The sequence below is a fragment of the Panthera pardus genome, unplaced genomic scaffold, assembly GCF_024362965.1.
Source record: "Panthera pardus isolate Hobbes unplaced genomic scaffold, ASM2436296v1 HiC_scaffold_1, whole genome shotgun sequence".
NCBI lineage: Eukaryota > Metazoa > Chordata > Mammalia > Carnivora > Felidae > Panthera > Panthera pardus.
Genome location: NW_026526654.1, coordinates 4,787,562 through 4,799,172, shown reverse-complemented (window position 1 = coordinate 4,799,172; position 11,611 = coordinate 4,787,562). Strand labels below are relative to the sequence as shown.

At 36.9% G+C, this 11,611-nt stretch overlaps 1 protein-coding gene across 1 annotated transcript; it reads left to right on the top strand.

Moving 5' to 3' along the window:
- The first annotated feature begins 1,315 nt into the window (after positions 1-1,315).
- Positions 1,316-2,263, top strand: LOC109257115 (olfactory receptor 2W3-like). Its single transcript, XM_019433085.2, has one exon. It carries the CDS (start codon positions 1,316-1,318, stop codon positions 2,261-2,263), a length of 948 nt encoding a protein of 315 aa, XP_019288630.2.
- The last annotated feature ends 9,348 nt before the right edge of the window (positions 2,264-11,611 follow it).

Genomic DNA, 11,611 nt, shown 5'->3' with positions numbered 1-11,611 from the left:
ACTTAACCTTTCATTTCACTCTGATATACAAAACAACAGTAATCACTAACGAAGGAAAAAACAAAAAATAAGGAAGGCATATTTTAATAGTTATTTCACTTAGTTTGTCATGAATTTGTGTAATAAAATTTTATCTAACTTTTCCCAAATTCTAAAAAAATAGGGTTAAATATATCTGCTGGAACCACTGGGAATTTATTAAACTATTGCAAAAAAAAAAAAACTAATTAACATGTGAATCAAAGAAAATGATCTGCAGAAATAGGGTGAATTAAACTTGAGATTAAGTGATACACGAAGATATGAATAGAAAGTAGAAAGACATTTCCAGGTGACAGAAAATGTGAGGGAATGAGAATACAGGGCAAATACCAGTGATTGGAGTTGTAATATGAATGTGATATAATCATTTACATCTTCAAAAACTGGATTTGGAATGGAGAGCGGGGGTGATTCAAGAGAAGTAAATACACAAGGCACTGTATTACCTTGTGAAAAGTATGATATCTGGGCATGACTAGGTTAGATATTCAATTTCTAAAAGATTGATCATAGAGGACAACTCACATCATGATCTCTGGTAGTATCGAATAGGTGGATAAATTCACATCTGGTCCTGGTATTTAAAGATCATAAGAACCAGAGAACCCAACGTATGCTCTTTCAAACCTGACATATTAGGGATATATATTTGGGGAAAGGTGAAATTTCACAGGAATTAATGACTGCCAATTGTTATCAACCACTTCGAAGCAGTTTCAGGAATATTCAGAAAATGTATTCACTGAAAAGGAGAGAAAATGAATTTCTCTTAGGATGATATCATGACTTTCTACCTAGAGTAAGGGGCAGTACAAATGGACATGTCTTGCTTGTTCACATATAGCCTGGATCAGTATATTTAAGAACTAGAAGAAGAATGCACAAATTTTCTCTTAAAAATATCTTATTAAAGTTTTGTGAGATACTTACATATTCTAAAGATATTGTCCATTTTCAGGAAAATGTCTGTAGTACATGTCAGTTTACTCTTCATTCTTTTTTCTAATTAATAATACTTATTTCTTAATTTTCATCAAATATTTTGTATTTTTAAAAATGATATTCAAGTTTTATGTTTTGTTTTGAATAGATTACTGATGACAATTATAAAACTTTCTATCTAGTTGTTTCTATTTTTTAAGGTTTTAAGATATGCACACAGATATGCACACAGGCTTTTATTATAAGTTTCAAAGATTGTGGCATAAAGAGTGGCTAATGGCTGTGAAATACTTTTTCCCCCAATTTCCCATTCTCCTGAGGTACAGTAGAGATGGACAGAACAAATGACAGCACTCAGGGAAATTTCATCCTTTTGGGGTTTTCTGACCGTCCCCATCTCGAGAGGATCCTCTTTGTGGTCATCTTGATTGCATACCTCCTGACCCTTGTGGGCAACACCACCATCATCCTGGTGTCCCGACTGGACCCCCACCTCCACACGCCTATGTACTTCTTCCTCACCCACCTATCTTTCCTGGACCTCAGTTTCACCACCAGCTCCATTCCTCAGCTGCTCTATAACCTGAATGGCCGTGACAAGACCATCAGTTACACAGGCTGTGCCATCCAGCTCTTCCTGTTTCTGGGTCTGGGTGGTGTGGAGTGCTTGCTCCTGGCTGTCATGGCATATGACCGGTTTGTTGCAGTCTGCAAACCCCTGCACTACCTGGTGATCATGAATCCACGTCTCTGCATGGGCTTAGTGTCCCTTGCTTGGGGCTGTGGTGTGGCCAACTCTTTGATTATGTCTCCAATGACTCTGTGGCTACCCCGCTGTGGATATTGCAAAGTAGACCACTTCCTGTGTGAGATGCCTGCCCTGATTCAGATGGCCTGTGTCAATACAGCTGCAATTGAAGGCATTGCCTTTATCCTGGCAGTGGGCATTGTGCTGTCACCTCTGGTGTTTATCCTGATATCCTATGGCTACATCATGAGGGCTGTGTTAAGTATCCAGTCATCCTCAGGGAGGCACAAAGTCTTCAACACCTGTGGATCCCATCTCACAGTGGTCTCCCTTTTCTATGGAAACATCATCTACATGTACATGCAACCAGGAACCAGCTCCTCCAAGGACCAGGGAAAGTTTCTCACTCTTTTCTACAACATTGTCACACCGCTCCTGAACCCCATGATCTATACCTTCAGAAACAAAGAGGTGAAGGGGGCACTGAGAAGATTAATTTTGGGAAATCTGTCTTCAAGGAAGAGATTATAACCTAACACAATGATAGCAATGATTTCTTATGTTAATATCCTACACTATATTGATCTTGCATTACTACCATCTGCCAGAGTTTGGGAATATTTCATCACAGAGTTTATGGTCCATCTTTAGTTTTCTTTTGTGCAAGTCATGCAGAAGTACATAAATTATAATATTCAAAAATGGTTATTCTCAAGGAATATCTGTTGACCATTACTAATGTACAAATATCTAGATGGTTAACATACTATACTAAAAAACAGAGCCATGTTTTCTAGTCAGTCTAGAAAGGAAAGAGAGAAAATTGAAATGAAATTTCTTTTACCCAGACTTTCTGAAATGTTTAACCATTAGAGAATATTGAATATTTTATTATAATCATTCACCTTTACAAATTTTGATAAGATCTATCAACATGGATAATAATTTATATTTCAGTATCATTGTCCTACAACAAAAGCAACAAAAACAACAAAACACTCTCACAGAAAAATGTAGCTAATATTCCTTATTATCTATTTATTGATTCAATAGGAATTATTGAATGGCTTTTGTATCGCAGGCACTGTTCTAGGTGCTGGATTAAAGCTTTGATCAAAACTGACAAGGTCCCTTGGGGTGCCTGGGTGGCTGAGTCAGTTAAGCGTCTGGCTTTTGATTTCAGCTCAGGTCATGATCTCATGGCTACTTTGTGAGACCAAGCCCTGTGTTGGGCTCTGCACTGACAACATGGAGCATGGTTGGGAATCTCTCTGTCCCTTTCTCTTTGCTCCTCCCTGCTCCCTCTCTTCTCTCTCTCAAAATAATAAATAAACAACACTAAAAAGAAAAGACTGACACGATCCTGATTTTGTGAAATTTAACTACTAATATCTACGCTGGTGACAATAAATGACAAAGAATAAAGCTTTCATTGAGTGATAATGTAAATAAAATTTAAAATATGTATACATATATATTGACATTTATATTGATATCATGGGAAGTAATCAAGAAGTTGGGAAAGGTGGAATGTTCTGGGAAGGTCTATATTGAAATAGTATTTTAGTCACATCCAGAGGATGAAAATGAAGACCTGTCACAATCATTCCAGAAGAAGGGATGTTAAGTTTAAATTTTGCCATGTAAGAGGAGGCTTGGCATACTTTGAGTCAGAAGAATGGTCATTGTTCATGGAGTGGGATTCTAGAGAGATAATAGTGGAGATAGAATCAAAGAGGTAGACAGAGAAGGCCAGAACATGAAGAATCTTACAGGTAATGTTACAGACTAAGACAAGAAGTAGTGGAGAAAGTAAATAATATGATTTTTCAATTTCACAGTTCCACTCCTTCTGTTGTGCAGAGCATGGAAGTTTTGGGACAAAGATGAGGCAAAACAGACTATAGTAGTAAATGAGACAACAGTAGCTAATGGTTTGCAATAAACAGTATCAATGAAAAGAGTAAATTTATAATCAAAGATGTATTTTAGAGATCAAGCCAGGAGTATTTTCTAATGGAATTTGTAGAGTGAGAACTGATTAGGAATTAAGAGTGATGTAATTTGCAATTTGTAATTTTAGCAAGTAAGTGTTGATTAGAACCTTTTCTGGAATGGGAGTGATTGAAGTAAAAGCAAATATACAGTTGGGGTAGGGATTCAAATGTTCTTTTTTAGACAAATTATGTTTAGAATAAAGAAAAAATAGTCAAACAAGGATATCAATGTGGTAGTTATGTAAAAGGTCAGGACCTCAGGTTAGAAAGGTAGCATTGGTAATGTTAATTGAAATTCACCAGTATAAAGATGTTATTTAAATGCATATTTTACTGCCCATTTATGGAGTAGAATTAGATAAGATAACTGAAGTAAACAACTTATACTAAGGAAAATAAAAGAAACAAAGAAAGAGACTAGAACTAAGTTCTAAAATGAATTAACGTTTCCAGCACCTGGGTAACTCATTTGGTTTTGTCACTCTTGGTTTTGGCTGAGGTCATGATCTCACAGTTTTGTGAGTTTGAGCCCCATGTCACACTCTGTGCTGCCAATGCAGAGCCTGCTTCGGATTCTTTCTCTCTCTCTCTCATCCTCCCCCACTCACTCACACACTCTCAAAATAAAAAATAAACTTAAAAAATAAAAAATTAAATGAGTTAATGTTTAGAAATCAGAGGAAAAGGGATGATCAGCAAAGCATTAAAATTGGACAGTGTGGTAAATTGTTTGCAGATATGACTATTACCAGTTCCTTTCATACTATGCATGTCTTTTACGCCTTCCATCCACAGACAAACACTTCAGTATGGTCTGGTCATGTGACTTGCTTTGGTCAACAGAGTATGCTAGTTGTAATGTATGAATCCTGGGCCCAGTTCACCAGAGTCTTGGCTGCTACCTATTTTGTTTTCTTGGGATCTAAGTTCCATGTAAATAACCTCAGGCCACACTGATAAATGCTGACAGGCAATATGAACAGAGATAGATCCAGATAGATCCAGTCATTCCACCCTCCAGTGCTGTGAATTAGGTCATCCAACCAGAGCCAAACACCTAGCAAATACATCCTTTCAATGTCCACACAGCCAGAACGTGAAACAAAGATGAACTATTCTGGCTAAGCCCTGTAAAATTTTCTGATTCATAAATAAGAACAATAATAATGTAGTTTCCACTAGATTTGAGGATGATTTTATTGGCAGTAATAAATAATAATCAGAAAATAAAAGAAAATGAGTTCTGTTGTTTGTTTTTGTTTTTGCTTTTGTTTTTTGTTTTTGTTTGAAACCAAGTTCTAGGTAGCGTCAGCAAGCGTTTGGTATGCTGGTAAGAAACTTACAAGAGAAAATATGTATGTGACCCAACAAAGAGATGTTAGTAACATTGACAATTCTTTCAGAGAATTAGTTGAGAATAAAATTTCATTTGGAGTGTGAAAAAGAAGAGAGATGAAAAAGTGGAAGTTTTTACTAGAATACTCTGAGGTATGAAAAGGAAACAATGCTTCATTATGGAATGTTTTGATTCATTTAAAAATAGGATGTACTAAATGGGTCTGCAAACTTAATCTAATATTTAAATTTTTTTAAACATTTATTTATTGTTGAGAGACAAAGAGAGATAGAGCACAAACAGGGGAGGGACAGGGAAAGAGAGGGAGATAAAAATCCTGAAGCAGGTTCCAGGCTCTGAGCTGTCAGCATAGAGTCTGATGTGGGGCTTGAACTCATGACCTGAGCTGAAGTTGGACACTTAATCGACTAAGCCACCCAGGTGCCCCCTGAATCTAATATTTAAATTTAGAAAAAGGCTCTTTGGAACCCAGAGGAAGTTTCTGGTATGAGGATTGAGGTCTTTAAAAATGGCAAACATTGGTGAATTCAAAGCTTTCAATAAGAATCAGTACATTTCTCAGTTGTAATAGGCTAAAAGGTATTGTATATAAACAGAGGAAAGTGTAAGTATTTTTTATGGAAATAATGCATGGAGTTCTTCACTGTTTTGATTTCCTCATTACAATGTAAGAATTAGTCATGAATTGGAGCATATTGAGAAGTTGAATAGTGACAGAGAAAGTAGGTTGATATGAAGAGTGAAAAGAAGGTAAAATGTAGTCTTTTATTGAAGTTTATTTATTTTGAGAGAAAGGGGAGGCAGGGACAGAGAGAGAGGGAGAGATAGAGAAAATCTCAAGCAGGTTCCATGCTCTCAGCACAGAGCCCAACACAGGGCTCAATCTCATGGACCAGGAGGTAATGACCTCAGCCAAAATCAAGAGTCAGATGTTTAACTGACTGAGCCACCCAGCACCCCAGTAAAATGTAGTCTTGAATGGGAAAATTAAAATATCTCTGTAGTCATATCTTATCTCTTGCTATGGTTTATTGTCCTTTATTGTTTTTGAAGATGTATTTAAAATAAAACAAGTTAGCACAATTTAAAAATTATTCTCCAAAATTATGAAACTTTTCAAATATTGGTGAACTGTTAGCAGGCAGTGGAATTATTCCAGGTGTGAAGGTGATAGAAGAGAATGTGTGTGACAGAAGAGAAAGCATATCCTTATTACAGATTTGGAATCAATAATTTATGGTAATATTGGTTGCAAATAACATAACAAGGGATTTGAGTTCCTGGAGAGGTCAAAATCGTTGGTGTGAAAATATGTGTTAAATTTCTGTTGTTAAAATAGAGACTAAGAGGGCTCCTGAGTGGCTCAGTTTAAGTGTCTGGTTTAGGTCATGATCTCACAGCACGTGAATTCAAGCTCCTCCTCGGGTTCTGTGCTGACCACTTAGAGCCTGGATCCTGCTTTGGATTCTGTCTCCTTCTCCTTCTCTGCCCCTCCCCCGCTCACACTCCGTCTCTCTCAAAAATAAATAAACATTAAAACATTTAAAAAATAAAATAAAATACAAAAGAAGAACAAAACGTATCAAAAATATGAAGGCACTTTATTTAATAAAGTAACAAATATCAGTACGGAGGAAATGCTTGTTATGTTGAACTCCTATCTGTTGACCTCAGAATAACTTCATCCTCCTGCCAGTTCCTTATGGTTATAAGAAGACTGTTAACATCTTCAAATAATTATTGGTATGAAAGGAAAAAAGCCATGAGAAATTTAAAAAAAAAAAATGATTGACAGCACTTAAGAGTGGCCTTTGCCACTTTCTGGCAAAACTCATCCAAGATTTTTCATTTAAATCTAATTGATCATCTCTAGTTGAATGGATATCTATAAAGGTTAATACTTTTAGCTAATCATTTGATTCCCACAATGAAACTATCAAAGTCTCTTAATAATGAGGATGATTCTACATAACAGAGTCAGACGTCAGAGGCTGATATGCCTGAAGTCCATTCCTAAAGGGTGCTGTTACTGTCAGGGAGCTCTAGAGCAATAGCTCTCCATTAGAATTACCTTAGGGAAGATTAAAAATAAATAATAAAGGAGTCACAATTCAGTCTAATTTTATCAACATCCCTGGGAGATAGTCGAGGATACAATTCTGTATAGCCAGAGTTTTATTCTAGGTCCAAAAAATTAATATATCCAAAACTGTGGTTTGTCGTCTGAGGGGGATAGAAGAAAAATAACGGAGTTAATCAAGTCAGGGGTCAGAAAGCACATGGATTTGGATGCATAAGTTATAAGAAGCTTGAAGTTACCAAGAAAGATAAATGAAGATGTGATGTAGATGATATCTTGGAACAAAATAAAGTGGGCATAGTTTTATCTCATGATGGTACTCCAACATAGTTGTTGGGTCAATGCATGAAAAAGTCAATGAAAATAACAAAAGTAATAACATTTACATAGTACCTGTCCTTTTAAGTACTTTAAAGGGTTTTAAACTGAGCCTAGATTACAAAATTGAAAACAAACTTCTAAGTCAGTGAGCATAAAAGCAAACAGTATCCCAGATAATAAAATACCATGATTTTATTTTATTTTATTTTATTTTATTTTATTATCTTATTTTACTTTATTTTATTTTATTTTATTTTATATTTATGTATTTTAATTTTTATTTAATTTTTAGAAAGAGAGAGACCAAGACAGAGACAGAGCAGAAGTTGGGGAGGGGCAGAGGGAAAGGGAGACACAGAATCTGAAGCAGACTCCAGGCTCTGAGCTGTCAGCACAGAGCTCATTGCAGGGCTCGAACCCATGAACTGTGAGATCATGACCTGAGCCCAAGTCAGCTGCTTAATCAACTGAGTCACCCAGGCAAACCTTAATTTAATTTAATTTAATTTAATTTAATTTAATTTAATTTATTTTATTTTATTTAATTTTTGTATTTCATTTCATTTCATTATTCCTTTTCTTTTCTTTTTTTCTTTTCTTTTCTTTATTTTATGTTTATTTAAGTTTATTAATTTATTTTGAAAGAGACAGAGAGAGTGTGAGTTGGGGAAGGGCAGAGAGAGAGGAAGAGAGAGAATCCCAAGCAGGCTCTACACTGCCAGCCCAGAGTTTGATGTGGAGCTTGAACTCATGAAACCATGAGACCATGACCTGAGTTGAAATCAAGAATCAGACACTAAATGGACTGAGCTACCCCAGTGCCCCTACCATGATTTTATTAATGACTGCATTTTAATAGCCTGATTTAGTTCAATTCTAAATAATATGAACATACTTTTAAATACCTGGGCTCATATATTGCTAGTTCTAGGGGAGGAAAAAATTCCTCAACTCATCTTAGGTTCACTGACTGGGAGTCTCCAAATAGAATGATAGAAGACAGATTAATAACACAAAATAAATAAATTAATTAAATGCATCACATATACATGAATAACTCCAAGAAGCAGTTAAAATTTGAGTTTATATAGCATCTTAGCAAAGAATGAAAATTTTGGAGAAGTGACAAGAAAAAGGGAAAAAAAGTCTTTGGGCCTTTAGTGTTGGCAAATTGTGGATAATCAAGTATATGGGGGAAACTGATGATAGAATATGGCAAGTTTAAAGGTTTGTTTTTGGGGGCTCCTGTGTGGCTCAGTTGGTTAAGCATCCGACTTTGGCTCAGGTCACAATCTCATGGTTTGTGAGTTTGAGCCCTTCATTAAACTGTCTGCTCTCTGCACAGAGCCTGCTTTGGATTCTCTGTCCCCTTCTATCTCTGCCCCTCCTTCACTCTCTCACTCTCAAAATAAACATTAAACAAATAAAAATAAATAAAACATAAAAAGTTTGTTTTGTAGACTCCTCTGGTGCTATCTCTGGGTTGATAAGGATCTTGAGTTGTCTCCAGTGATTAATTTCTGCCCTTCTTATTAGAAAGAGGATGGGGGCACCTTTACAAAATTATGTCCTGTTTTTAAGCGTAGAGTGGAAATTTTTTGTACTGCTTTTTAATTGTCTTTGGTTAAAAATAATCAATAAATCAAAGTGGCACATTTTGGGGTGAAATATTTCACTGCTTTTCATTCTTCCATTCCCCTCTATAAAGGGAGAGAAAAGCATTAACTGGAACATGCAGAAAAGAACACATAGAAGATATGAGAAATGGAGAATTTTTGCAATGCACACATATTCTCACACACACACACACACACACACACACACACACACACACTAAATATAAAATACTGTTGAGAGAAACATAAAGTATTATTAAAGGAAAGGAATAACATGTTCATGTATTTTAAAGCTTCAACAATTTTAATTGAATTTTTATTTCCACATGACGGTATATTTACATGCCATTAAAAATGCAAAGAGAAGTCCTATGTATACCTTACCGAATTTTCCCAATGATAAAATATTTCAAAACCTTAGCAAAAGATCACATGCACAATAATGTCATTAATACAGACCAGATGCAGAACAGTACCATCACCACAAGAATCCCTTTTATATCTACATCCACTCTATATCCTTCAGTAAATCCCAGAATCACTTAACTGTTTTCTATTTCTAAAATATTGCCATTGCAAGAATGTTGTATACTTTGAATAATATAGCATGTAAACTTCAAAAGGTGATTTTTTAAAGGTTGAAGCAATTATTTAGAGGAATTTTAGGTTCACAGAAAAATGCAGGAAAAAGTACAGAAATTTCCCATATAGCCCCCTTCCCCCACAGATGCATACACACTGTCATTATTAACAATCCCCACCAGGGTAGTGCATTAGCTATATTTGATGAACTTATACCCACATAGCATAATCAGCCAAAGTCCATGTTTATAGTAGAGTTTATTTTTGGTTTTGTACATACTGTGGGATTGGACAAATGTATAATGCCATGTACACATCTTATGCACCATAGAGAGCATTTTTACTGACCTAAAGACTCTCAGTGACCTTTTCACTCTCTCTTACATCAATCTTTCCTCTCTTTACCCTACCCATATTGTTACCTTTTCCATAATATTATACAATTGGTATCATAAAGTATGCAGCCTTAAAATATAGGCTATTTTCACTTAGTAACACACATTTAAAATTCATCCATGTCTTTTCATGGCTTGATTGATTACTTCTTTTTAGCAGTAAAAAAGCATCCCATTGTTTGGATGTATCAAAGTTTATTTATCATTTTCCCTGGAAGAATAGCTGAAACTAAAGTGTGTATAAATTAGGGGGATGTGGGGTTCCACACACACAGGTACTTTGGCAGGATAGCTGAAGTGGATGTAGACCCAGATGTTTCAGGATTCTGTACAGAGTGTGCCCTACAGGGGTGGCTGGAGCTGAGGTGTTTTATAGGCTAGGAGGTCCTGGGGCACTCCATGCAGTGGGTACCCTCTGAGGAAAGTTAAATTTTATATGGGTATGAGTGGCTGTGGTATCTGGATTGTCCATGAAATGCATGCCCTTACAAGACAGCTGATGATGACTTGTGTGCAAACTGGGCTGTTCCAAGGTGCTCAGTGCAAGGGAGTTCCATGGATGGCTGACTACAGTCAATGTAGGCATGAGCAGGGGTTCATGGGTCTCTGTGCACAGGGGCACACTGGAAAAGTGGATAGATCTGAAGTAGATATCACCCAGTGCATTCTGGAGTGCTCTGTGTCAAGGGTGCCCTAGCAAGCTGTCTGAAGCCAAAGTGGTATGAACCTGGAGTATTGTAGGGGTGCTTTGCACATTTTTCACCTTGGCATGAAGGCTGGAACTGCAGTTGGTGCTAATCAGGGTGTTCTAGTGAGAACTGCCCTGTGGACACCTTGGTGGGATGGCTGGATCTGGTGTAGGCTAGGGCCCCTGGGCTCTCTGAGGTGCAGGTCAGTTGGGATGCTCCAACTGTGCATTCACTGGTCTGTGCTTTCAAGATGTAGGGGTATGTAAACGTTGTGTCTTAGCCAATCCCACCCCAAGAGTGTTCTGGCAGCTCTTTCACCTTTTGGGAGAGTTCTAGATCTGGCTCTATTATGGGTTAATTTTTCCTTAAAAGCTCAACTTTTTTTTAAGTTTATTTATGTATTTTGAGAAAGAAAAAAAGAAAGAGAGAGAGAGAGAGAGAGAGAGAGAGAGAGAGGGCGAATTCTCCAAGCAAGCTCTTCACTGCCAGCACAAAGACCGACATGGGCCTCAAACTAAAGAACTGTGAGATAATGACCTGAGCTGAAGTCAAGAGTCAGATGCTTAACCGATTGAGCCACACAGGCACCCCTAAAAACTCAGCTTTTTAATTGTGCCACAGGGTGACAGGGGCAATGTGAACTACAGTACCTGGGGCTTGTTGAAGCAGCAACCTGGCTATGGGGTCCAGACCCTGCTCTGGTCTGCACTTCCAAGATGGTGGGGAGAAGCATAAACCATGTCATTCTCCATTCTTTCTGACCCAGAGAGAGTTCCAGTAGCCCCTCTGCAATTTGGAGGAGTTTGGGGCTGGCTCTTTTATGAACTAGTTGTTTCTAAAAC

Excerpts from the sequence above, each read along its gene's own strand:
- LOC109257115 (XM_019433085.2), top strand. The coding sequence starts at position 1,316 with ATGGACAGAACAAATGACAGCACTCAGGGAAATTTCATCCTTTTGGGG.